The sequence below is a fragment of the Myotis daubentonii genome, chromosome 8 (assembly GCF_963259705.1).
Source record: "Myotis daubentonii chromosome 8, mMyoDau2.1, whole genome shotgun sequence".
In the NCBI taxonomy this organism is placed as follows: domain Eukaryota; kingdom Metazoa; phylum Chordata; class Mammalia; order Chiroptera; family Vespertilionidae; genus Myotis; species Myotis daubentonii.
This window is the reverse complement of record NC_081847.1, coordinates 66,923,903-66,951,886: the sequence shown is the minus strand read 5'-3', so window position 1 is coordinate 66,951,886 and position 27,984 is coordinate 66,923,903. Positions and strand designations below refer to the sequence as shown.

The following is a 27,984-nucleotide window of genomic DNA, read 5'->3' as shown; positions in this document are numbered from 1 at the left end:
AGCCCCGCCCCTCCTCCCGCTCGCCCCGCCCCACCAGCGCCCGCCTCGCAGCAAAAATCAAGTCAGGCAGGCGGACGGGTTGGGCCCGGCGTGAGCTCCGGGAAGTTTTAATGGGGGTCCCGGGACCCGCCCCTCGGGACGTGGGTTGGGGTGGGGAAGGCTGTGCCATTATCGTTTCGGGTGGAGAGTGGGAGGAGCCGGCACCGGGAACCGGGCTGCGGAGGGTGCCGAGGCAGGGGAAGGAAGGGGCGTGACTGCGCCCTGGGTCCGCCTTGCTTGTCCCGGCCCTGCGCCGGCGTCCGTCTCACAGGTGCGTGTCCTCCTCAAACACGTCCGAGTCCTCGGGGTCCCGCTTGCCCCCCATGAGCGCGCTCCAGCCCCCCGGGCCGTTGACGGCCCCGCCGCCGTTCAGGCTGGGCTGCTTCTCCTGCATCTCCGACTGGCTGTCGCTGGCCACGTCCAGCGTGGGGTTGTCGTGGCAGCCGTTCTCTACGAAGCGCAGCTCCTCGCCATGCGACTGCGGGCAGGGACCAGGCTGCTGGGCGAGGGCCTCGGCCCGGGCCCCAGCCCAACCCACCAGCTGCACAACGTGCCCCGTTGACCTGACCTGTGACCTTGAACAAGTCACTTCATTGCTCCTTCCCTAGTCTGTAAGACCCGACACAGGGAACCCCAGGGACCTTCCGCAGATGCCACTTCCCTCCTGCTCTCTTCTGCTCTGTTCCCACAGCCCAAATCCTTTCTTAAAATAATTCTTCTGATCCTTTGACTAACACCAGCTGATCCCTCTCAACAGCCTCCTGATAGACTCCAAGGGACTCCTGGGAAAGGGCGTCTTGCCCTGCCCTCTCCTTTGTGAGGAGTCTTTCCTGGACCCCTGTGCTCTGCTGACCCAGGGCTTCTAGGGAGACATCCAAATGAGCTCAGGCCTGCAGGGCCACCCTGCCCCAGGAGGGGCTGGTGCCATGGAGGGCTCCTGCAGGTGGGGCTGGTGCCCTGCACAGAAGGTCCACTGAGATGCAGGCTCTGGACGAGTGGCCTCACCTGCAGTACCCCAACCCAGGCCATTACTGCCAGCCCACCTGAGATGACAGAGTCTGCAGATGACAGCTTGCGGGGCACTCCCATCTCCACCAGCACTGCCCCCAGCCCACGACCTCTGCCCCACCTGCCCCCACACTCACCACATGTTTGAGCTTGGGCAGCCGGCGCTGCCAGCAATTGTAGAGCAGGCCCAGCACGATGATGATCACGCAGATGGCACCGATGACCACCAGCACCACAAAGAGCGTCCCGTAGTCACTGCGCACCTGGCTGGCCCGGGCCTGGCAGCTGCTGGTTGTGGAGTAGTTCTGGATGCCAATCTGGGGGTGGGAGGGGCCAGGCTCCTCAGCTGAGGCCCTGGGTGCCATGGCTCCCACCCCCGTAGGGCTGGGGCTTAGGAACAGGGACAGGCTTTGAGAAGCTGGCACACTCCTGGCTCCTGAAGCTCCCTGAGGGGCCTGATCAGTGTTCATGAGGGACTCTCTCTGCCCTATGTCCACCCTGTTCCCCTGGGGGCAGCTCCAAGCCTCTCTACCCTACATTTCTATTGCATGCTCCCCCCACACCCCCAGCATGGTACTGCCTGACCCTGACCCTGTGGGAAAGAAGTGTGGCTCAAAATCCATCAGGTGTGACCCTACCCCCCACTCCCCGCCCCTGACTGAGGCTGCCCACGCTCATGCTGCCAGTCATGATCCAAACTAGATTGAGTCTCCACACCTGTCCCACCAGTTTAAAAAGGAAGAAAACAGACAAGGGCAGCTGTGATCCCCTTGCCACACATCCTCCACCACACGACACCATTGAATTAGGCCCCTGGGTATTCTGGTATTATCCTGGTCATTATGGGCCAGAGACAGTGCAGGGGATACTGGGACAGCCCACAGGGGCCACCCCAGCCTCCCAGCTCCCTCCCCTTTCCCACTGGAGTGGTCACCAATGGTATCTAGCTGCCCAACCCTACTCCCACACTGCAGGTTGTCTTAGGTGGGCCTGCTTTCTCTGGTCCAGAGGCTGCTGTGCCCTGACCTGGCCCAGCAGATGTTCTCTCCACAAATCAGCAGCCAGGCAGAAAGGGAGCAAAGGTGAGGTTCCCTCCTCAAAAGATAGGTGCTCTTTCCTGGCTCCCAACGCAGAGCTGGGAGCCCCCTTTTTGCCTTGCACTCCCCTTTCAAATGCCAGTTATTCAGCTCTCCTTTGATTTCTGTGAATCGCCTATATATTTCCACTACCTTCCTCTATTGACTGAAATTATTAAGGGTCCATATTTCTTGCTAGAACTTGCTAAATTTGCCCACTGATATACTTCCAAATGCCCGGCATGCCTTTGGCCATGTCAGTCAGCATGAAGTGTCCAGTAAAGCCAGAACACCCAGGGACTGGGAAAAGAGTCAGGAGAGTCTATAAAAAAAGATCAAGGGCAGCCTGTTCCCCACCAGTTCTCAGGGTTCACAAACCACGACTTTCACAACCAGAACAGCCCTTAGTATAGACACTGCATTGTGGTGGAAGATCAGCGTCTTGAGTGATTCAGGCCTAGTCCAAAGCCTGGCTCTTCTACTACTACTAGCTGTGCAATCTCAGGTGAGTCACCACCTTCCCTGGGCTCCCGCTCTAACCTTAAATGGAGCACCGAGCACCGAGGGTACTCAGTAGGGTGCCTTATTTGTGCTCACAAGCCCTGGGGCTGTGGTCAGGAAACCGAGCACCGTCTGGCACTCAGTAATGATTCAATATGCTTTGCTGATAAAAAAAAAACAACAACAACAAACAACAAAAACCCAGAAACCCCACAGAATCCACCTCTTCGCCCTGAGTGTACTGAAGAGACAGAACCACAGTCATGCACAGTTCATCTTTGCTGTCAAATATTACACAGCCCTCAATATGAAGGAAGACTGGCCCTAGCTAGTTTGGCTCAGTGGACAGAGTGTCAGCCTGTGGACTGAAGGGTCCCAGGTTCAATTCCAGTGAAGCGTACATGCTCAGGTTGGGTTGCGGGCTCAATCCCCAGTAGGGGGTGTGCAGGAGGCAGCCGATCAGTGATTCTCTCATTATTGATGTGTCTATGATTCTCATCCTTGATGTTTCTATCTCTCTCTCCCTCTCCCTTCCTCTCTGAAATCAATAAAAAAATTTTTTTTTTAAAAAAAAAAAAAGGAGGACTGATGACAGATTACTGGATTTCACAGTGAGTGGAAGGGGTTTTGTTAGAGATGGTGACTGTCCCTGGGAAGGGAAGTGAATGAGGAACAGGAGGAACAATGGGGACCTGCCCCTCCTATCAGCCATGGCTCTGCTCCACCATGCACAGGTGGCCAGCCTGTCTCCTCAGCCACAGTCTCCAGGACGGGCCAGAGGCTGGGTCAGGGGTGAATCTCAAGAAGACAGGCCTGTCTGCTGTGTCCTGAGCCCCGCCCCTCACCCCCAGCTGGCCCCCAGCTGGCCAAGCACTGCAGACTCTCACGGTCTCCGAAGAAATGCCCAGGCCTCGTGTGCTTTCTCCTGCGGTTCTAGAGCCACAGCACGTGCTCCCACCCATCAGGCTTCTGAACAGTCCCTTGGCCAGACATAATCGTAGTGTTTCTCCCACTATCTACCCAGAAAACTCCCAGCTGGCAGTCCCTGGCTGTCCCATGCACAGTGCAGTTGATAGCTAAGTGCTCATATACTCTGTCTCTCTCATGGGGGCGGTGTCTTAGGAGACCTGAAAGGAAGAACTACAGAGTAAGAGTTTGTGTTTTGCTCCTTGCACCACATGGTGCAGGCCACCCTTCTGCGCTCAGGGATGGTAGCCCGGCTGCCAGAGCTTTAAGGAACAGGACGGGAACTCGTCCCCGCCCTCTTACCTCCACCAGACTCCTGCGGATATCACCCAGCATAGAAAGGACATCTTGAGTGGGCATCACCCCTGGGGGGAGACAGCATCATCAGCCCAGCCTTGGCCACTGGGGCGCTCCCCCTTTGGACTCCTGGTCCCCTTGGACAACCTCTGGCCTGAGTTCTAGAGCCTCACTCCCTGGCTCCCTGGTATATACACAACCACTCTCTCCTCTGCTTGCTGCCCACTGATTGACTCATTAAGAAGATTCAGCCAGAACCGGTTTGGCTCAAAGGATAGAGCGTCGAAAGGTCCCAGGTTCGATTCCGGTCAAGGGCATGTACCTTGGTTGCGGGCATATCCCCAGTAGGGGGCGTGCAGGAGGCAGCTGATCGATGTTTCTCTCTCATCGATGTTTCTGGCTCTCTATCCCTCTCCCTTCCTCTCTGTAAAAAATCAATAAAACGTATTTAAAAAAAAAAAAGAAGAAGAAGATTCAGTGAGTGCCTACTAAGTAACAGGTGTGATACCAGGCGGTCACTTCCACAGCTCCTTAAGTCTGCATTCTGAACACATTCCTTCTCAGCCCGCCACAAAGTATACAGTGCCGCTGTCTGGCACCTGCACTGAAACTACACTCTTCCCCCTCCTATTCCCAGTGTTCCCACCTTCCTCCTCCTCCTGCCTTCAAGCTTGTTGTTGGTACTCCTGGATCCTAAACTAGGGGCTCAAGCAGCACCTCATCCTGCTATCCTAAAAGCCCACCCCACGTCCAAAAGCCCTGGCTGCACTTTCTCACAGCTCTGCGGGGGAGCTCTCGTGGCCTTGGGAAACCTGTGCTGGTTTGGCCTGCCCCCCACTGCCTTCTTGGACCCTCTCCCCAAACATACCAACGCCCCCCCTCTTGTGGGTGCCCCTCCCCCCCGCTCACCCTGCTCGCCCACCAAGGTCATTAGAAGGTGCTGCTCCTTCTCACTGGGCTTGCTCAGGGAGATGTGCCAGTCCCCGTGGTGGCCGCTACCGTGCCGGGGTAGCACCTCCTCCACCAGAGCCAGGAACTGCAGTCCCCAGTGCTGCCGAAACACCTCCTACAGGGGCAGAAAGAGAGCCTATGCTCAGTGCGGGAGACAGCTCTAAATACCCCCGCCTGAGACCCAGCCCCACTCCAACCTCCGCCCATCAGCCAAACGCTGGGAAAGGCCATCTGGCTATTTGAGAGGGGGCTGATCTGGACCACTGGAAAGGCTGTGAGCTTTGCCATCTAGAGGACTGTGGGTTTGTTGCCTACAGGCATCTAGGTGCTCCTTCCCACCTTGGCTTTGCGCCATGAGGAGGGTGTGGGGCCTATCCAGGGATACCCCCGCAGTTAAGCTGGCGGTACAGATAGGCCCACATATGATGACAAGTCCAGGAAGTGAGTGTGTAGCACGCGAAGGAGTATGGAAGACTGCTCATGGTGCGTCCGTGTTCAAATGTATAGTGTAAGGAATGAATATTTTGGGGTGCAGGGATAAAAAAAACCAATAAGATATTTTCAACCATACAGCCACCAAAGATCAGGAGGTGAGGTGGGAAGCAGTCTAACTGTGCTCATCTCTCTTCTGTCATTGTAGAGATACAGCATAAAGTTGGGGAATCAAGAAAGATGTCTGAGTACTCTAATGCTGGTGGTGGTGGCCAGAAGAACTAAGCAGAGATGGTTAAAATGGTAATCCCCCACCCCCAAAAAAGCAGGGCTGGGAGCAAGAGGAGGGATGTAAGGAGACTTCTTTCTCATCTGACACTCTCTTGTACTGTTCAGATTGTCTTGGGGCGGGGGGGGGGGGAGTATATATATATTCCTGGCACTGAGCAGGTATTCAGTGAGTGGCAGGAGCTCAGGCTGGGGCTGGAGACCAGGGCCCTGCCTCTGGCTCCCAGCCTGCCATTGTCCCTGCCTAGCCCCATGTGGGATGAGACCCTCCTTTGGCCCTGTGACTGCTACCCACTCCCCGCATCCCTAAGCCCTAGCTCCTCTCCCTCCTGTACCTGGGAAGTCAACTTCTGGAGTCCAAAATTCCCTGCCAGAGACACCCCTGTCAGCTGCTCAGCTCTCTCTTGAGTGCCCTTCTGTGAAGCTACAAGCCAGGGCTGCCGTAAGGCACAGGCATCTCACCAGGCCACCCCTCTGGGGCCGCTGACACTCCTAGTCTCTTTCTGTTAGAGCCCAAACTAATGAGCCTTCCCTGGACGTCATGTCAACCTGAAGGCCACTAGGATGGCAAGTGCCAGGTTCAGGCTCAAGCTTTGGCACTCACTGGCCTAACAGAAATCCAACTCAGTTTTGAATTTGGAAGAAGATTGGTACCTGGAGATAGCCAAATGCAGCTAGAAAGTCCCAGTTCCTGAAATGGTTCTTAACATCTTCGTGTGTGTGTGTGTGTGTGTGTGTGTGTGTGTGTGTGTGTGTGTAGGGAAGAGGTGCAAGCTCACACCTGCCTGAGCAGGTACACAGAATGCACTGTGTTCAAGCAGCCCTACTGCTTGCAAAAAAAAACAACCCACCCTCCTGTCACAGGTAGTGCCTCCCCCATGTGTGCATGCCCCACATTTCCTCGGGTCCAGCTGTCTGCCTGGCTGGATCATCATCGTAAGCCCAGGCTGTTAGGACCAAAGCCCACATTTTCAGATGGGGCAACTGAAGCTCAGAGAGATGCAGTATTTTGCTAAAGGTCATGGAACTGACAAATGGCAGAACCAGGATTTGAACCCAGATGATTTAGATTCCAAAGCCAGGGCTTTTCTCCCAGGCCACCGACACTTAGTTCATACCATAATCAATGGTATGATTCTATATACAGTCATCAGACTCTCCCAGGAGTGATAATGTGAGTCTGTGGGCTCCAGCCAGGCGATCCATCAAGCTGTATACTTAAGATTTGTGTGCTTTTCTGGACGTATGTTGTAAGTCATTAGAACTTTGCTTAAGTGCAGTACACTCAGAGGTATAAACTGTCTTCTCTGCTAACTCCTGGGCAGATGACCCTCACAAATCACACAGTTTCTCCCACTGTAGGGGCTCCAGCTCCACTGGTATGGTTCTTCCGACAAACAGGAAGGGACATCTCATTATTCATCAGAACATTTTGACTTTTGGCAAGATGACAGACAGAACTGATGAAAGCTCTGCTCTACCACCTTGCTACAAACACATAGACATACTGGACAAAATACAACAAAACAATGAAGATGTTCTAAAAGCACGCCCAACTTCAAGCTCAAAGGAGGCAAAAACAAACGGAACTTGAAGCCAGGAGAGTAAGCTGACACTAAATCCACAGTAATTCTAGGGCCCAGATATTGGATCCAGCAGTTGGAGACCTGACTTTCAATGCTCACATGGAGACAGGAAATGTGCTCCTGGCCCAGGCAGGGTGGGAACTAGAGCAGAGTACCAGGACAGAGCCTCAAAGAGCAGCCCTTTCAGTAAAATGGGGACTCAAAAAATTTTCCACTCACCTGGAGGAGCTATAAAGGGTATGCCTGTGTCCATGGATAGGAGAAATAATGTTACATAAAATCACTTAAAAACCCAGGCTTGCACTTCACCTGGGAGTGGAGTCTCAACTTGTAGTCTTTTGTGGTATAGAAATTTAAGCCAAGAAATAAATTTAAAATTATTCTAAAACTATTAGAACTCCTGAAGGTTCCCTGAAGTCACTCTGTAGAAGTTCTTTCACAGCCTGGGGTTTAAGATGAGATCACAATAAATTATGATCCATATGAGGGAATAAGGTATAAATGCAACAAACAGGAGAACTGACAGGTCAAGATGTGGTGTCACTAAATATAAAAGAAATAATAAAATAAGTATGTTTAAAATAATTAAAGAAGTAAAGGAATAGAAACCATAATGAAAGAAAAGAACAAAATTTAAAAAAGAAAGAGACTTGGAATCAAATAGAAATTCTAAAAATATAAAATAGTTATCTATATTAATGACTCAATGGGTAGGTCAAACAGAAGATTAGATACAACTGAGGAGAGCTACTAATTTGAAAGCTAGAGCTAGAAAATCACCCAGAATGCATCAGAGAGATTTTAAAGACATGGAAAACAAAGTGTATTAAAAGACATTATAGCCCTGGCCGATTTGGCTCAGTGGATAGAGTGTCAGCCTGCAGACTGAAAGGTCCCGGGTTTGATTCCAGCGAAGGACACATGCCTGGGTTGCAGGCTTGATCCCCAGTAGGGGGCGTGCAGGAGGCAGCCAGCCAATCAATGATTCTCTTTCATCATTGATGTTTCTATCTCTCTCTCCCTCTCCCTTCTTCTCTGAAATTAAAAAAAAAAAATTTATTAAAAAAATAATAAAAGACAAGGTAGATGGGAAAATAAGGCCCTAAACCTCTAAGAAGAATGAGAAAGAAATGGGAATTTGGCAATATCTAACAAAATGCATATGGAATCTCATTTCTAAGAATTTACTCTGAATATACATTCCAACCACGCAAAAAATACACACATACACACACATTATTCACTGCAACATTGGAAGTAATTGCAGAATATTGCCCATACAAAGGAAATTTGATGAATTATGTTGTATACAAACATAATGGAGTTATTATTCAGTTGTAAAAAATGATTAAGAATGGTCTCTATAAACAATAAGTGCTGGCGAGGATGTGGATAAAAAGCAACCCTAGCCGAAACCAGTTTGGCTCAGTGGGTAGAGCGTCAGCCTGCAGACTAAATGGTCCCGGGTTTGATTCTGGTCGGGGGCATGTGCCTGGGTTGCAGGCACATCCCCAGTGGGAGATGTGCAGGAGGCAGTTGATCGATGTTTCTCTCTCATCGATGTTTCTGACTCTCTGTCTCTCTCCCTTCCTCTCTGTAAAAAATCAATAAAATATATTTTTTTAAAAAGCAACCCTAGTCCACTGCTGGTGGAAATGCAGACTGGAGCAGCCACTATGGAAAACAAGTGTGGAGTCTCCTCAAAAAATTAAAAATGGAACTGCCATTTGACCCAGTGATCCCACTTAGAATATATTCCTAAGAATCCCAAAACACCAATCAGGAAGAACATATGCGCCCTAACCGGTTTGGCTCAGTGGATAGAGCGTCGGCCTGCGGACTGAAGGGTCCCGGGTTCGATTCTGGTCAAGGGCATGTACCTTAGTTGCAGCACATCCTCAGTAGGGGGCGTGCAGGAGGCAGCTGATCAATGTTTCTCTCTCATCAATGTTTCTAACTCTCTATCCCTCTCCCTTTCTCTCTGTAAAAATTCAATAAAATATATTTTAAAAAAAAATCAGGAAGAACATATGCACCCCTATGTTCATAGCAATGCTATTTACAATAGCTAAGATCTGGAAACAGCCGAAGTGCCTATCATTAGATGAATGGATAAAAAAAGATGTGGTACATTTACACAATGAAATACTATGCAGCTGTAAAAAAGAAGGATCTACTACTCTTTGAGATAGCATGGAGAAACCTAGAGATGATTTTGCTAAGTGAAATAAACCAGACAGAGGAATACAAATGTCACATGATCTCACTTATATGTGGAATCTAATGAACACAATAAAATTGGACCAGAGGCTTGAAATCATGGAACAGACTGGCGAATCTCAGAGGGAAAGGAGAAGGAGAAGCTGGAAGAGTTTAATCAAAGAACTTATATGCATATATGCATTGCCCATGGACACAGATAGTGGGGCAGGAACCAGGAAGTGGGGGGCAAGGGGAAAAAAAGGGGGAAACATCTGTAATACTCTCAATAATAAAGACTTTGCCCTAGCTGGTTTGGCTCAGTGGATAGAGCCTCGGCCTGTGGACAGAAAGGTCCCGAGTTCGATTCCAGTGAAGAACACATGCCCAGGTTGTGGGCTCGATCCCCAGTAGGGGGCGTGCAGAAGGTAACCAATCAATGATTCTCATCATTGATATTTCTATCTCTCTCTCCCTCTCCCTTCCTCTCTGAAATCAATAAAAATATAATTTAAAAAAATATTTTTTAAAAAGAATGATCTCTATAATGGTCATAAAGTGGTTTCCAGACTATATTGTAAAGGGGAAAAAATGCAAGAGTATTGCTAAGGACTAGCAGTGTCACCCTCAAATTCATATGTTGAAGTCCTAACTTCCAGTATGTCCTAATGTGGCTGTATTTGGAGACAGGTCCTTTAAAGAGGTAACTAAGTTCAAATGAGGTCATTAGGGAGGGCCCTAATCCAATGACTAGTGTTCTTACAAGAGGAGAAGATGAGGACACAGATATGAACAGGGGAAGCACCATGTGAGGACACTGGGAGAAGACAGTCATCTACAAACCAAGGAGAGAGGGCTCAGGAGACACCAGGCACAACTATGAAAGGGGGCTCACATTGTAAACAAGGGAGTAAAATATATGCATGCACATATGTTTCTAATACTGAGACGCCCGGCCTTCTCCCCACCCTGGTTCCCAGAACACTGGCAACCAGCCCCTTATACTCCCAGTAGAAAAGAAGTCCCCTTTTCAAAGGATCTAATCACCTAGGAGGAAGGACTAATGATGTTGGGATTAGAAATTTTCAAAAGAAATGACCCGGTCAGACCACCCTCCTGAGAAGCCAGTTAAGAAACTCCATCACCACGCCCAAAGCTTCCAGCCAGTGTCCTGGTGGCAAACACCGCCAGGCATTTGAAGAGAGTATGCATGTGGAAAACTGAGACTGAACAAAGAAATCAGGAAAGCAACCTATACAGGAAGAAAAGATTTTAAAAAATGATTTCCATATCCTCAGAGAGATAAGATATTGCATGCATGAGCAAAACTATTCCTTTAAATTAAAATCGGAGGGGGCAAGAACAAAAGAGCCCTTAGAAATTTGAAAACATGAAAGCACTGTTTTCTTGGATGTTGGTTCATCCCCTGGGTGAAGCTAGCCCCCCTCTGACTTAAGAGCTAAGCCTTCTACCCCATCCACTGCCCATTCCCCAGTGCCTGCCCATTGCCTCCACTCTGCCCGCCTGCCTCCAATCTCAGCCTGTGGTCCTCAGCCTAGCTCAGCACTCACACAGTCTATGTTCTCTGTCATGTTCAGAATGATGTAATTTTTCCCAGCCAGATTGCTCCAGTCTTTGCAGACCACCTGTACAACGAAACAGAAAGAAGAGCAACAGTTACAAAGGTATAAGGAAAGGCATCCAGAGAGAGCCTGGGTAGAAACTCTGAGAAGCTGGGAGGTGAAGGCCAGGTATAGGTCTGTGATAGCTAGGTGGGAGCTGACAGCCTCTGCAGGGTGACATGCCCAGGATCCAAGCCAAGTTCACAAACCCGTATGTCTTCAGGGAGCAAGTGAGAGGAGGTGGCCAGGAGTGACACAAAGGAAGAGGAATCTGTGCCCAAGGGGCCAGACTACAGAGAGCTTGCCCCAGCTAGGAACAAACTTTGTTTTTAATGCTCTGTAGGCCAGATGCATAGGCAAAAAACTCAGGACCCCTTTCCTTTCCTTCTGGTGTTGGAGGGCGTGCATGCAGGGCAGGGATGATGAGGGGAGGAGCACAGGGTGACTGTGCATGTGATGGTGGGTATGGAAATGGCTGGAGAGAATGCAGGTCAAGCACAAGCTCGCCACTGTCATAAGCAGTGTGGAAGCCAAGAGCAGCAGCAGCAGCGCCTGCACAAGTAAAAACCAGGCCAAGGCAGCAGGCTCTTCCAAAGCTTCCACTTTGCACCTAAGTGTGGTGCGGACACCCACTGCTGAACCAAGAGGTGTGCACCCCCAGCAGTTCTGCTGAGACTCTGCCTGGTTCAAGGCCCTCCATGCTCAGCCTGGCAGACCTCCCACCGCAGTGCAGCCCCGGAGTAGCCAGTGGCCTGCCTGTGCCTCCACGTTACCTGCGTAGAATCCCAGGGGATTCTGGATTGAGCTTCGGCAGCCTGCCTTTCCTGGGGCTGCTGGCTGAGGTCTTCTTGTCCCAAGGTAGCGGAGGACGGTGTCAGTTCCATGTCTTGGGAGGCCAGGGGGACAGTGGCTGAGGCTCCAGGGTAAAGGGGGTCTTCATCTGGGGTCTCAGCCCCACTTGGGGCTTCTGCTTGAGGGAATGAGGCCAAGGACAGCACCTCCCCTTGCTTGCCAGCCAACACAGTTATTCCCACGGTAGCCTCCTCAGTTGCCTCCTGTGGAGCCTCAAAATCTACCTCACGCCCTGCAGCTGGCAGTGTTGTGTCCCCTGCCTCCTGGTTGGTGAAGTCCTGACCCCCTAGGGTCACTGTACTTGGGGTGACTGAGGGTGGTGACAGTCTTGGCTCCATGCTGCTCCCTACCTCCACACCTGAGGAGGCCTGGTCCCCAGAATCTTCATGCTTGTGTTTGGGGGCCAGAGGAGTCTGGCTGCTGCTGGTGGGAGAAAAGTCGTGGACCTGAGTTTGGGCTTCTTCTTGGGCTCTGTTCACAGGCAGCAGTTCTTCCTTCTCCTCCTCCTCTTCTTCTTTCTCTATATCCTCCTTCTCCTCCTCTTTCTCCTCGTCCTCTTCCTCTTCCTCCTCTCCAGGAGCCATATGCCAAGGTGGCTCTACCAGGTTCATCTTAGGCAAGGGAGGGGGGAGGCTCGATGCCTCTTGGCCCTGGCTGCTGTCTTCTATAGGACCTGCCTTCTCAGTCAAGTCTGGGAAACCATAATCTAAGGACAGAGATGGAAAATTCATTCACTGGTTTTATTATTCATTGATTTGTTCAGTATTTGCTGAGCAGATGATATAAAAGAACATGAGACCCTCAGGAGGACAGTGGGAGGTCACACTATTGGTTATATCAGAAAAGACTGGGAAATATACCTGGGGAAGGGGAAGGGGCAGACTGCAGGGGAAACAGGCCAGGCTGGCCCTCATTTCCTTCATGATAATAAAAATGACATAAATCTGACACACAAATTCCATGAATATAGAAATGTATAAAGTAGAAAGTTTATATGATTATACCCCTCAGAGATATAGCCCTTATTAACAGTTTGATGGATATCTTCTCTATTGTTTTTATAATTTGCTTGTTTTTCCTCATCTTGGGATTTCACCAAGAACACCCCATTAGAAAAGGTTCCCTGTATGAGGTGTAAGGACCCTCTGATCACAGGAACAGATGAGACCCACAGATTATGACCATTGTTCCTAAACTGTGCTCTTATTCTATAACCCAGGCCTTGACTAGGAGATGAAAAAGATGCAAGGAGAGCTAGCGAGAGGCCAAGGGCCTCTACATCTTCTGTAAGTCCTGGGGAAAATCCAGTCAGGGCACAAACCTAGGTTGAAGGTTATTCCCAGTGGAACACATATGGAAGGACACTAATCGATGTTTCTCTCTCACATCAATATTTCTCTCTCTAAAAATCAAAGAACATGTCTTCAGGTAAGTATTGAAAAAATATATACACTGAAGTATTTATGGGTAAAGGAATATCATGTCTGCAACTTACTGTCAAATTGTTTAGAAAAATTCTATGTTTATATGTCTACATATACAGAATAAAGCAATGTTAACAATAGGGGAACCTAAGTGAAAGGTATATAGGAATTATTCTTGTAAGTTTTCTGTAAATTGAAAATTTTAGAAGAGGGAGAGGGGAGAGAGAGGAAGGGAAGGAAGGAGGAAGGAAGGGAGAGATAGAGATAGAGACAGAGACAGAGACAGAGACAGAGATAGATAGAGATATATATCATTTTAACTGGTTAGTGAATGTGCTGGAACCACCAGAAGAGAAGAGAGCAGGTCATCCTGGACTAAGAGCTCAGAACACTCCAGGAGAAAGGAACACAGTTGCCATGACAGAGAACAAGCCTGGTGGACAGGGAAGAATGCTTGTCCCACTCAGGTGTCCAAGGCAGGGAGACCAGGCTTCCAGGGACTTGCAACACTGAGTAAGGAGCAGAGGCCTTGGCTGTCATTTTGGAGGGGAATAAAGGAGTAAATTGGCAATTGAAGAAGAGAAAAAAAGAAGTGAGGTGGATGAGGAAAAGGAGAGAGCCAGAGATACGGCGAGAAAAGAAAGGGAGAGGAGAGGAGGGCAGCAACAGGGGTGAGGAGGAGAGAGGGGGGAATGGGTCTCCTCTCCAGGTAAGGTGGGCCACTCCGAGTCCTCTAGTCTCCTCGTGCAGTGATGGGCTGTGAACTTCCTTCCTTCGGTGACAGGCCAGCGCTGTGAAGCTGCAGTCCTTCTGGTGGCCATCATTGGAAACTACATCTTCTGTAAGTCCTGGGGAAAATCAGGCTCTCCATCCCAGATACAGGGCATCAGATAGGGGCCCTACAAGAACCAAGGGCCCATTGCCCTCCTCTTACAGATGAGGAAACAAGAGCTTGGAGAGTAGAGGATACTTTCTCTAAGCTTTGAAGCTAAATTTGGCACATTGTAAAGCTGTAAAACTCAGGCTCATATGTAGTCAAAGCCAGTCTTTCAAGACACCTCCGACCAGGAGGTAGGAGGTGTCTTGAAAGACTGGCTTTGCAGCCCTAAGACTGGCTTTGCAGCCCTAAGACTTCTCTTCAGATGCTGAGAAGAGCAATTCATCTGCCCCTCTGGTCACAGCCAATCTCTTTAAAGCTGTGCTTGAATCACCAGATTGGGTGAAATGTGAGAGCCAAGGTCAAGCTTCAGAGTTTTGCAGGCAGGGATTGGAATTCTGGGTGACTGGCCTCTAGCCTCTGCACACCCAGCCTCTGCGACAGGAGGCTAAGATGAAATGACATAATGAATGCAAAAACACCTGTCCCATGGAAGGTACTTTTTTCTCCCCAAGGCAATCTCTAAAAGTCTCACTATATGTCTTGCACTCCTCTAAGCTTTCCACACAAATCAGCTCCCAGTAGATATTATCTGTGGTCAACCTGTTATTATAATGGGACTACCAGGGTTCTTGGGGTCTAACATTAGGAGGGATCTAGGAGGCTATCTGATTGCCTCAGCCCTCTGGCAGGTGCCTAGGAAGTCTAGAAAAGGTGGGTTTACAATCCTCTTCAAAAACACATCTTGGCCTCCTTAGAGAGGAACTGCTGTTGTTGGCTTTTTTTCCTCTCACCCTAATTTCCTTAAACCTTAAGCCCATTTCTGTCTTATCTACTAAGTGAGGATCACCTAGGAAGTAACTCCCTCAGGAAAAACACACACATACATATGTCTTAGTTGCCCTAATTTAGCCTTCTTTCCCTGGGGCTAAACAACCATCAATAATCATTCCTTATTTGCAACCCTTCCTATTAATATTTTTCTTCTCTTGTGAAAACTCTGGGTTCGCCACCGTTTTAACAGTCGTTATACAAAATCAACAGAGTAGTTACAAAACTAATATATGCTGAATGAATTTTGTTGAAACTAAACAAGATCCACTAACTAGAGCAGTGGTTCTCAACCTTCTGGCCCTTTAAATACAGTTCCTCATGTTGTGACCCAACCATAAAATTATTTTCGTTGCCACTTCATAACTGTAATGTTGCTACTGTTACGAATCGTAATGTAAATATCGGATATGCAGGATGGTCTTAGGCGACCCCTGTGAAAGGGTCGTTCGACTGCCAGAGGGGTCGCGACCCACAGGTTGAGAACCGCTGAACTAGAGGCTAACTGATGCACAATGTAAAATAAGGTTCTTGACAGAGTAACATCATTCATCACAGCACTTAAGCCGCATTCTCCCCAGCGATGTGATCAGTGGTTCAGAGGCCTCTAGGGGTCACTATGATGAAGCTCCAGGTCTCTTGACAACTTGGATTCTTTTCTTTTTCCCTTTGAATCTCACTATGGTACTGGCTTTTGTTCTCTAAATCAATCATGTTGCATTTTCTCTCTCTTATATTTATTTCATCAGGTTTTTTGTTTGTTTGTTTTTTTGTTTTTGTTTTTTTTAGTCCAGGACATGCTTTCATTTATTTTAGAGAGCGAGGGAAGAAGAAACACCCATCCATCGGTTGCCTCCCGGACACACCGAACGCACTGTATGCACCTCCACCGGGATCAAACATGAAATCCAGGCAAGTGCTCTGACCAGGAATGGAACCTACAACCTCTCTGTCCACAGGAAAACTCCCAACCAACGAAGCCACACTGGCTAGGGCTCATCACAGTTTCGAGGTCTTGTTCCCCAGCGTATCAAGGCCACACTGGACTTTATTTCTTCCATCCAAGAAAACCATATTTCATGGATGACCTTTTGTATCTGCTTAAATATTAATGAACTGATTCCTCTGTTTAAGACATGGAATTAAAATAGGCATCAGGGCCAGTGGCCTTGAAAATCACTTTAAATATCCCTTTAGATTAATGTTGAATCACTGAAAATTGTCCCGAGTGCAACACTCAAGCCAGTTAACCGAACACTAATATAAAAATACTCACAAAACTCAAAATAGATTTGTATAAAACAAAGATACAAAGGAAGACGCTTTCAGTATAATTAAAAACTACCTCAACCACAATAGTCATGAAAGAAGCGTAAACTAAACAAGATGATAAATTTTTTTGGCCTACCAACATACAAAATATATATATGCATGCCCTTTTTTAATCAGTGCTGACTTGAACAGAAATCAGTCTACATTTTTGAATGAATGAAAAGTTTTAAAAACACACATCTGAACCCACAATTTCACTTCTAGAAGTGCACCCTAAGGCAGTGTCAGCAAACTCCGGCTCGGCAAACTGCGGCTCATGAGCCACATGCGGCTCTTTGGCCCCTTGAGTGTGGCTCTTCCACAAAATGCCGACTTCTGTGCATGGGCCACGAAGTTTCAATTGCACTGTACATGCGCGCCCACACGTGGTATTTTGTGGAAGAGCCACACTCAAGGGGCCAAAGAGCCTCATGTGGCTCGTGAGCCGCAGTTTGCCAACCACGGTCCTAAGGAAACAATTAAGGATGTTCATAACAATTTGGTTTTAAGACTTCCCATAAAAAAAAAATTTCCATCATGGCACATTCACACAACAAAGACTGGAACCAACCAGTCTCACACAGCAGGGGGTAGACTGAGAAATGGAAGCCCATCACTCTTGAGATCAGCCTTGGAAAGCTGAGTCCGCTGGCTTGGAAAGATGTTGGTAACTGAAACAGCAAGGTCTGTACACTATAATAACAATTTTTTGTAAAAGTATATTTTATGTATTTCCCATATGGGAAAAGTTCAGAAAGATACACATGTTTACATTTGTTAACTCTGAGTGATGGGGTTATAGGTGGCTTTTATTTTCTCCTTTTAACTTGTTTACCTTTTCTAACTTTCATATAATGATACTCATTACTAGCATAAAACAAAAATACAGATTTTATTTATTTATTTATTTACTTACTTATTTATTTATTTATTTATTTATTTATTTATTTATTTATTTATTTTTGCTGCCTAGGTGAAGTGCTTCTGTCAGCTGGTCCTCCTCTTAGTAAACATGCTTGATGTATGGGAAGTGACTTAGAAGGCTAAATCATTCTATAGCAGACATAATCTCAACAAGGATTCATTGTATAGAATGAATGTCTAGGTCCCAGCAGACAACTGCTTTGATGATCTGCTTTCTATAAAATTCATTATAGGCAACAGTAATTTAAAGTAGCCTCATGAATGATTTCATATAGAGAAGGAATAGCAGCTCTTGAAGTAGAAATCTCTCTCAGATTTGAGATTCAGCTCTGCCACTTATTACCTGTGTAATTTAGTGCCACTTTTACACCTCTCTAAGCCAGTTTCCTTATCTATAAAACAGTGATACTAACCATGCCTGCTTTTACAAATTTCATCTGGTTGCAGTGAGGTAAAAAAACGTATGTGAAAATACTTTATAAAATATAAATACTTTATGAATGTTCTTTCCTCAAATGCAATGTGGTTTATGCCCAACCATCATTCCACCCCCCTCTTTTGATTAATGGCACTCCAATTCTCCCCTCTTCTAAGTCCAGAAGTAGAGGGCCCCAAGACCCACTATGAGCCAGTGAGAGACCTCTGTCCCCATGGCCTTAGGACTGGTGGGAGATGGGCTCATGACTCCAACCAAACTATTGAGCTTCCCCTCTGTTATTTTTCCTTAAGTGATGGAAAGGCAAATTTTGCTTCTGCTGGGGCTGTTACATAAAAGAAGAATGAAATTGCAGGTACTAGGGGCTCTTGAAGCCACCACACAGGAACAGCCTGCCTAAGAATGAAGCCTGAAGGGGAAGCATGGTAGAGCAAGGCAGGCTCTGACTCAGGTTCAACCCCAGGACCCCACCTGCAGTTACTGAGCCAGGAAACACCTGTGTGCCTGTTTGAGTAGGCTTTCTAAAACTTGCCAAGCCCAAAGAGTTATCTCTTCTTGTAGAACACCAATCAGCTTGTTGTGGGGAAATTAAAACTGTTTGCAGAGAATTTTATTAAGGAGTTTAGAAAATGAAAGAAGTGGAGGGTGACAATAGGGACACCTAAGTCTTGAGATAAATAAGTAACCTGGGTAAATATTCTTTTTTTTGAAAATATATATTTTTATTTATTTTAGAGAGGAAGGGAGAGGGAGAGAGAGAGAGAGAAACATCAGTGATGAGAATCATTGATTGGCTGCCTCTAGCACACCCACTACTGGTGATGGAGCCAGAAATCGGGGCATGTGTCCTGATGGTGAATCGAACTGAGACCTTCTGGTTCATGGGTTGATGCTCAACCACTGAGTGACACTGGCCAGGCAAAATATCCTTAATCCATTCTGCATGAGTTAGTTGATCTGGCTTTATGTTGGCTTGATGGTAAAGTGGCAAATTTACATTACATATCTTTTTCCCTACTTTGTTGAGACTAATTTTTTCAATTGAAATGTCAGAGAATCATAATATTTTAAATCTACAAAAGACTTCAATCTATCATTCGCATAGTCTCACAGATAAAGAGACTGAAGCCAAGATTAGAAAAGGAACCCACTCATCATCAGTCAAGCAGAAACTCCACCAGCTGTTTTTGCCATTGGACCCCTGCCCCACCCCCAGGATCACTGCTACAGAAGGGGAAGGAAGGCACCAGCTCTAGTTCTAGGCATAACAAACTAGAATGAGATGTACAATAATACAGGTAATAATAACATGTACTGGTACAGGCTCACCGTGGCAGCACATATACTAAAATTGGAAAGATACAGAGACAATTAGCATGGCTCCTGTGCAAAGATGACACACAAATTTGTGAAGCATTCTATATATTTTTTTCCAATTAAAAAAATGTACTGGTTTCCTAACTAACACATCCCATCCATGTGCTCCTGTGGCAAGAACCCAGGTCCACAGGTACCACTGCCCAGGAAAAACTGATTCTAGACTCAGCTCTGCTGTACACAACTATGTGCCCTTGGGCAAAGCTCTCACTGTGGGCAAGCAGACTAATCAAAAGATGAGCAATGAGGGAGCCTGGACAAAACGCCTCTCCTCCTCCACCTGTTCTATACCTCTTGCCCATGGCCCTGGGAGGGCACTTGTGTCCCCACCTCACAGTTCTTCAGGTATGTACAGCAGAGATAAGAAAACAGACCTATGCCCTGACCTGTTTGGCTCAGTGGATGGAGCGTCGGCCTGCGGACTCAAGGGTCCCAGGTTCGATTCAGGTCAGGGGCATGTACCTTGGTTGCGGGCACATCCCCAGTAGGGGGTGTGCAGGAGGCAGCTGATTGATATTTCTCTCTCATCGATGTTTCTAACTCTCTACCCTCTCCCTTCCTCTCTGTAAGAAGTCAATAAAATATATTTTTTTAAAAAGAAAACAGACCTGTGTTGTGGAGCTGGTACGTTGTGGACCTGGCATGAGCAGAATGTATGTAAAGTGCCCATTACATGGCTTGTGTTCAATGAATGACAGGCATTTTTATTATAATGACACCTAGAGAAGCGAATGTGGGGGGGGTGGAGAGAGGGGGAGAGAGAGGGAGAGAGAGAGAGAGAGAGAGAGAGAGAGAGAGAGAGAGAGAGAGAGAGAGAGAGAGAGAGAGAGAGATGAAAGGGGGCAACAAAGCAAGGAGGGGTGTGAAGCAAATCGGAGTTCATCAAAATCAGGACCTTGCACTGTGATCCTGAGGAAGGTCTAAGTGCACAACTACTGCTTTCTCAACCAGCCTCTCTGAATGACTGCTTGTCTTAGACTGGTATCGCAATAGTTTGAACAAAAGAAAAAGCCCAAAGAAAGACCAAGTACATATAATTGTCTGGTACCAGGTAAAAGTGGAATTTCTCTTCAGTGATGAGAGGATAGACTTATTAATGAATACTGCTGCAGCAATAGGTTATATACATGGGAAAAATGAATGAGATCTCTAGCTCATGCCACATGCAAAAATAAATTACAGTTAGAATATTAAAAAATCAGGCCCCCAAAATATATAAGAAATAAAGGTGCATATATTTCAGGGAGGGAAATGCTTTTCTAAACATAAAGCAAAGAAAAACACATAAAAACATTTCAAAAGAAAGACTATTGCCTGGCAGGTGTGACTCAGTGGTTGAGTGTCGACCTATGCATCAAGAGGTCACTGGTTCGATTCCAGTCCCAACACATGTCTGGGTTGCAATCTTGATGCCTGGTGAGGAGTGTGCAGGAGGCAGCTGATTGATATTTCTATCTCTCTCTCCCTCTCAAAATCAATGAAAACATGTTTTTAAAAATTAAATGAGAAAAGAAAGATTATTTGAAGCTTATAAAAATTAAATGTAGATATATCAAAAATTACTATAGTAAAGGTAATTGACAAACCAGAAAAATGTTTTCTATATATGTCAGAGAAATGATTAGTATCCTTTTTATGAAAACTAGAGGCCTGGTGCACAAACTTGTGCACGTGTGGGGTCCCTCAGCCTGGCTGGCAATCAGGGCCAATGGGGGGTTGGGAGTCTGGCTGGCCACTGGAGGTTGGCCGGCCACAGGAGGTTGGCCGGCCATGGGAGGTTGGCTGTGGGAGTGCACTGACCACCAGGGGGCAGTTCCTGCATTGAGTGTCTGCCCCCTGGTGTTCAGTGCGCATCATGGCAACCGGTCGACTGGTCGTTCGGTATGTTAGGCTTTTATATATATAGATGTGTACAGTGATAAACAAAGCCTCAGTAGAAAAAAATGAAAAAGTAATAATAATAATAGTTAATATTTACAGAAGACTTATAATATGCCAAGCACTGTAGTAAGCACTTTAAATGTATTATTGCATTTAAATCTTACAACCCTATGATATGAGTATTATCCCCATTTCCAGATGATAAAACAGACTTAGGTTGTTACCTCCCAAAAATCATATAGCTGTTCAATGGCAGTGCTGGAACTGTGGAATCTGCCTAACTCTAACGCCTGTTCTCTTAATTACACTATGCTTCAAATTAAATAGGAGAACTATAAATGGACAGAATATGTATATATCATATATAGAGAATACATAGAATATGCATACCTATAATATGTGTGTGTGTGAACATATACACATATAAGTTAGAATTTACAAGTAATCAAAGACCATTATAATTTTGCCTATCAAATTGACAAAGAGTTCTAAATGACAAAATTCAGTAGAGGGAAGGATTAAAAAAACTGGCATTCATTATGTCTGGTGGGTATGCAAATTGGAACCATCTTTCTAGAAGGTGATTTGGAAATATTTAACAAAAGCTGTGGAAAGATTCGTATCCTTTGTGTCAGACAGATCCAGTCTCCACCCTTTCTACCCTGCCTTCACCCAGGAAGACTGACCTAGTGGATTACATCAACAGGCCATGCTTTGTTTCCTGACCTGACTCTTGGGCAGAAGAGAAAGGAGAATTATGGGCAGGAGATAGGAGGAGGGAAGTCGAGTACTTATTCCCCTGGTACCTTCCCTGTCTGGCCACCTTCCCCTACCACTGTCTGTCCCTTGAAGGTTCATTTCATCATTCCCTGCTTTTTTCCCTTTGGGTATTGGGCACTGATGGCTCTATAGCCTTGGATTCCTCTGTGGTCACCTGTTCCCTACCTATACCTTTGTAAATTCACTGCTCTATAAGTAAACCCTCCTTGGATTACCTTAGTTTGATTCTGTCTTAGGTTTCTGATTGGGATGCTGACTGACACACCTTTAGACCCAGAAATTTTGTTTTAGAAATTTATCTAAACAAATAATCAGAAAAGTACAAAAACATATGAGGCTATTTATAGCAGCATAAAAACTAAAAACAACCTAAATATTCAACAATAGAGAACTGGTTTCATACATATGATGAGCCCCATGATGAAATACTATGTAGTTATTAAGAATCAGGTTATAAAAGAATATTAATGATGCAGAAATTCATTTCTGAAATATTTTTTTAAAAATATATTTTATTGATTTTTTACAGACAGGAAGGGAGAGGGATAGAGAGTTAGAAACATTGATGAGAGAGAAACATCGATCAGCTGCCTCCTGCACACCCCCCACTGGGGATGTGCCTGCAACCAAGGTACATGCCCTTGACTGGAATCGAACCCGGGACCCTTGAGTCCGCAGGCTGACGCTCTATCCACTGAGCCAAACCGGTCAGGGCCATTTCTGAAATATTTTAAGTGAAGATATTATGTCCACTATGATTCCATTTTTGTACATAAAAGTGACTAGAAGGATGCACTCCAAACTCTTAATAGTAATTATCTTTTAGTTGTGAGGTCCTATCAGGATTTTATATTTGTACTGTTTCTGTATTTTCATATTTTCTACAATTTTCATATATTGTTTTTGTAATTAGAGCTAAATTCTGTAACCCCCATGTGCATGCACTCATGCACACACACACAGATTTGACAGTCTGGCATTTAAAATGGGCTCCTGCTGGCCAAGGACACGTGCACAGCTGCTGCAGCTAGAAGCATGGAAGCTCTGTTGCATCTGTAATCAGCCGTGGTACATGCATTCCTACTGAGCCCAGGTCCCACATTTCTATTGGTCATGCTCTGTAAGTCCAGAAAACCAGCTCTGGTCCATGACTGAGGGCAAGACAATTAGAACATCTTGATGGGGCCAGAGAGACTTAAGGCAGGACATGGCATGTGTGGACTTCTGGGAACCTTCAACAGAGACAATACAGCACAGTACAGAAAAACAAACAATCCGAGACCTTGGAAAGACCTCAGCTTGAATCATGACTTGACAATCTGAAGAGCTGCATGACCTTAAGCATGCTTTTAACTTTTCTAAGCTTCAGTTTTCTCATGTGTAAACTGGGGATAATATTATGAGCACAGAATACAGGCTCACTAAATAGCAGTGAATATTAAAGAGAAAAGGGCCTCCTGAGCCTATAAGATGTTCAGAATCCCAGAGACTTGGCTCTGATGCACAGAGAAAGCTGGTAGAGAGAGAGAAGGGATATGATTTGAGCAAGGAAATGGTCCTTTGGCATTTTGCCAAGAGTGGCTCCTACCCAGCTGCAATCAGCACACACTGTTAAGAAGAGCTACCTGCAGTGGGTCCCAGGTCCAGACTAGAGTCATTCAGCTCCTCCTCCTCTTCCCAGAAGTACTGTGGTGGCTGCAGAATGCGGGACTCTTCACTCTCTTCGCTGGGGAAGCCTGACCCAGGGGCTCCCAGGCCAGCTCCCAGTCCCATGGCCTCACTGGGCTCCTCTGAGTCTAGCGGCTCCAGGCCAGTGGGCAACAGGAGGTCCAGCAGGGAGGTGGAGGTGAGGCCCTCTGGGCCAGGTTCATCAGACCCGGCTGCACACGTGCCCAGGGACACCCCTGCACAAACACAAAAGCCCGATGGTTATGAGAGGCCAGAGAGGACAGGCTGCTGTGGGGTTAAGACATGTCTCCACAACAAAGAACCTGAAGGCGGGGTGAGGCTTTGGGGGACAGTCCTAAGACCCAGGGACTGCGTGGGGATTCTGATGATGCCATTCTCATTAAAAAAATTTTTTTAAACATATTTACTGATTTCAGAGAGGAAGGGAGAGGGAGGGAGATAGAAACATCAATGATGAGAATCATTGATCAACTGCCTCCTGCACGCCCCCTACTGGGGATTGAGGCCGCAACCCGGGCATGTGCCCTGACAGGTAATCAAACTGACCACCTGGTTCATAGATCGACGCTCAACCACTGAGCAACACTGGCCGGGCACTTCAGCTTTTTTAGAAAAGTGCAAACTGATTTTTAAAATTCTTGGAATTTTTAAAAATATTTTTTTATTGATTTCAGAGAGGAAGGGAGAGGGAGAGAGAGATAGAAACATCAATGATGAAAGAGAATCATTGAGCTGCTGCCTCCTACATGTCCCCCACGGGGGATTGAGCCCTGACCTCCTGGTTCATAGGTCGACCCTCAACCACTGAGCCATGCCAGCCAAGCAAGAATTCTTGGAATTTTACCTTTTACAAAATAACTGGAGGATCAAACACACCTTGCCTCTTCAAAATCCAAGGACTGCCTCTCTCAGAGCTGAACTGTGGTGTGGTGGCAGGGAAGTCACTGCCCCTGGGCCTTGGGCAGGCTCCAGCACAGCTTGGATCTTGAGAAAACTGTGTCTATCCTCCTGAGGAAAGTCTGACCAGCGGTCCTGTTGGTTTCCCATCTCTGGGGATAATATCCTTTTCAGTCAGTGAAGCTCTCTGTGCAGAGGACTATGGTCTGAGGAAGTCACTGGTCTATTCCCTACCACTTCTATGACAGGTGAGTCCTCCGTTCTCTGAGCCCCACTCCTTTACCAGTCAAGCAGAGAAGCCACCATCTTTCTCTGTTCTTCTCCCTTCCCCATCCTTGTCTTCCTTTCCCAGCAACCTGGCAGGAATTAACAGATATTTTGATAACCTTACTGAAAGCTGTGTGTAAAAAAAAGAATCTAGTTTTTCATTCTTTCTCCAATAAACAGTTCCATGTTCTTGAAGTTATTTTTCCCTGTAATTATTTTTTTAATAGACCTTGATGTTTTCAACGGCTTTGGCAATGAGTAATTATTTAGGTAATTAAGGTTACTTATTTTCAAACTTGCCCATCAAAATAGTCGCTGAGACTTATCCATTCTCTGTGTAAGTACTTTCACACTTAACTAATTGGCCTTAATTGAGACCCCGCCTGATTTAAAATTTCAGGATTACACTCTTTGTAATTTTTTTTCTCTAACACCTAAAATTTTCTGTTACTTCATCACTGCCAATAGAGGAAGGGAGAGAGAAAGAAGGGGCATGCCGTAGCGGTTCTCAACCTGTGGGTCACGACCCCTGAAAATACATCCTGCATATCAGATATTTACATTACGATTCATAACAGTAGCAAAATTACAGTTATGAAGTAGCAACGAAAATAATTTTATGGTTGGGGGCCACCACAACATGAGGAACTGTATTAAAAGGTCGCGGCATTAGGAAGGTTGAGAACCACTGAGAGGATCAGCCTCAAATAATGAAAATCTGACCCAAACACACTCCAAAAAACAGGCAAATGAGTGAAAACAAAACAAAACACAAGGCCTAGTAATCCCATGTCTGATCTCCCCTGCAATCTGCTCCTGATGCAGACATCCTTTTCTGATTTTCACCATCAGCTCCATCCTCTTAATCAGCAGCTCTGCAGTCCAGATTCCCCTAAGCCCTTGCCAGACACCAGTCCGGGAGCTGCCCGGCAGTATCTGTTACACAGCCCTCACACCCACGAGTGTCAGCTACAGCAGAAACTGTCTAGCACTGTCCCCCTGCCACATACATACTTACACTCGTGTGTGTCTCTGTCAGAAAAACAACGCTACAGGGTTTTGTAGGGTTTCTACACAAAGGTGTGTAAGAAAGAGACATACTGTTAGACTCACACGTGTAACCCATACATGGAGATAATATGTGTGTCATGAGGAATGTGTATGGGAGGGAGGAGAAGGGGAAAGAATAGAAGGGAGAAAAGTTGCCCACCGTAATCCACGGCTAGCCATGTAAGGGTCCCCGCAGTTACAGTTGGGCATGGCCAGTTCTGCTGTGGCTGTCACAAAAAGAACTAGTGAACTCATCAATTTTAACTTATTTGTTGAATCTCACCTTCTTCAAAGAGGACTTAAGATTTGCAAGGATGGAGGTAAGTGTGTGTGTGTGTGTGTGTGTGTGTGTGTGTGTGTGTGTGTGTGTCTGAAACACTTGTGGACATTTTTTCTGTGCGCACCACTTAGGTCCTAACCCATCCCTACTGACCCCTGCTGAACCGGCCTTCCTGAGACATGCTCAGGACGGCCCCTCTCCCCTCCCAGGCGGTTTTCTTGGGATTCTGTCACTATGGCCCATGGTAACGGCACATCTCATTGCCACCAGCAAGCAAAGGCTGCTCCTCCCCTCAGGAAGAGACCCTTCACTAGTCTCTCCTCCACTCACACACATCACACAACGTGCCGGCCTTGGTGGGTTAACTGTAAGGGAAGTGCTTCCTAGCCAGTGTCCCATGCACGCGGCTGCATGTAAGCACGCCACACCCCTGTGTGTCGTGGGAAATGGAGTCACTCCAGGCTATCTGATCCAGGAGCGCATATCCACATCCACATCCAAGCACACACTCAGCCCAGTGCTCTTCTCCACCAACACCAGTTACCCATCAGACCTTAATATATGCTCATGCCATCTCTCCCCCTCGATCTGTCAGCCACGTGGAGAGGCTGTTTAGCCACGTCCTGATATGACCTACTCTTGCAGACAGCCCTTCTCCCTACTCCTACCCCCATTCTGTGTTGGTGGCCTGTCTCATAGGCTGTCACATATTTCGTGCCCCCCCTCCCCCAGCACACACCTAAACCCCCAGTCTGCCACTCGGCTGTTCTCAGACTGCCTCTTGCTCACAGGCACATCCACTGCACAGCTGCCCCCACCCCGACCCTTCCATCGCCCACTACATCCCAGTGCCCTTGATTAACTGAATGGGAGCCATCTCAGAGGGGCTCTCACACCCCTGCTGTCCGCTGCGCGGGAGCTATCCAGCACTGCCACTGTCACACGCCGGGACCTGCTGGGGCCGCCGCGCCTCTTCTTTGTCGGCTCGGAATAAAGTAAGTTGCCCGGCACAGCCTGGGAGCCGCATGCACGACGACACACCCTCCTCCGGCCCAGCGCCACCCGCACGTAAACACGCCCCCGCTGCCGCAGCAGCGGTCTGGAGAGGCGCGCTGCAGCCCCCCTCGCGGCCGCAGACACTCCCACCCCGCTCGCTGTCGCGGCCCCAGGGGACCTTCAAATGCTGTCTCCCGTTCCCGGGAGGCTGTCGCAGAGGCCGGCGGGCCCGGTCGTCCTCCTCCCCGCCCCGGGGCCGGCCCCGAGCGCCCCTCGTCCGGCGCCGCAGGGAGCGTGCTCAGGCGCCGCGACTCTCGGGCTCACTCGTTGATGTGCATGTGTGGGTGTGGCGCTCGCGTGGAACCACACACACCGCAGGCACACGCGGTCGCCCCACGCCCCCCGCTCCCCGCGAGCGCGTGTGGCGGAAGGACGGCGCCACAGCCCGGCCAGACCGCGCTCCCGCCCCGCGCCGGTCCTTTGTTGGCGGCCGGGAGCTGTCCAGCACCGCGGCCCGCCGCCCGCCCGCCCGGCCCCGCCGCCGCCCGCCCGCCGCCGGCGCGCACTCACCCCCGGCCAGCAGCAGGAGGAGCGGCCGCAGCCACGGCGGCAGCGGGGCAGCCCGCAGCAGCCGGCCCATGGTGCAGCCGTCGCCGCCCGCAGCAGCAGCGGCGCGGCGCCTCGGCCTGCGTCAGGGGCCGAGCTCCGGCGGCGGCTGCGGTGGTGGCGGCGGCTGCGGTGGTGGCGGCTGCGGCGCGCGCGCGCCCCATTGGACCGGGCGGCCGTCACTCACCCTCGGCCCCGCCCCGTCGCGTGCCGCGGGCGCGCCTCCGCGGAGATGAGGAGGGGGCGCGGGTGGCCCCCTCCGCCGCCTCCGCTATGCGGATCAACCAATCAGCGCTGCCGAGGCCTGGAGGAGGCGGAACCGCGACCGTGAGGCCTGGAATTCGGGGCCTCACACCTCGCACTGGACCCCAGGTCGCCTGTCCAGCCCCCGTGATGGAGGTGAACGCCAGAGCCACCCAGTCACCCATCCCCTGGAAACAGTACCTGCGCACCCAGGAGGCAGGCAGTGATCGCCGGCACCAAATGAGATTGCTCAGAGGACTGGGAGTGACCACCAACGCTGTCACCGTGGAGTGTTGCC

General features: G+C 48.2%; 1 protein-coding gene and 1 pseudogene across 1 annotated transcript; one reads left to right on the top strand and one right to left on the bottom strand.

The window, feature by feature from the left end:
* Window positions 1-77: 77 nt before the first annotated feature.
* Window positions 78-27,574, bottom strand: PODXL2 (podocalyxin like 2). Its single transcript, XM_059706771.1, has 8 exons — window positions 27,408-27,574; window positions 23,284-23,562; window positions 11,739-12,523; window positions 10,915-10,989; window positions 4,797-4,953; window positions 3,894-3,955; window positions 1,185-1,364; window positions 78-517 (listed from the first exon to the last, which is right to left on the bottom strand). The coding sequence occupies exons 1-8, from the start codon at window positions 27,475-27,477 to the stop codon at window positions 305-307; spliced, it is 1,821 nt and encodes a 606-aa protein (XP_059562754.1). The 5' UTR covers window positions 27,478-27,574; the 3' UTR covers window positions 78-304.
* Window positions 18,951-19,048, top strand: LOC132240327 (U6 spliceosomal RNA; annotated as a pseudogene).
* Window positions 27,575-27,984: the final 410 nt, after the last annotated feature.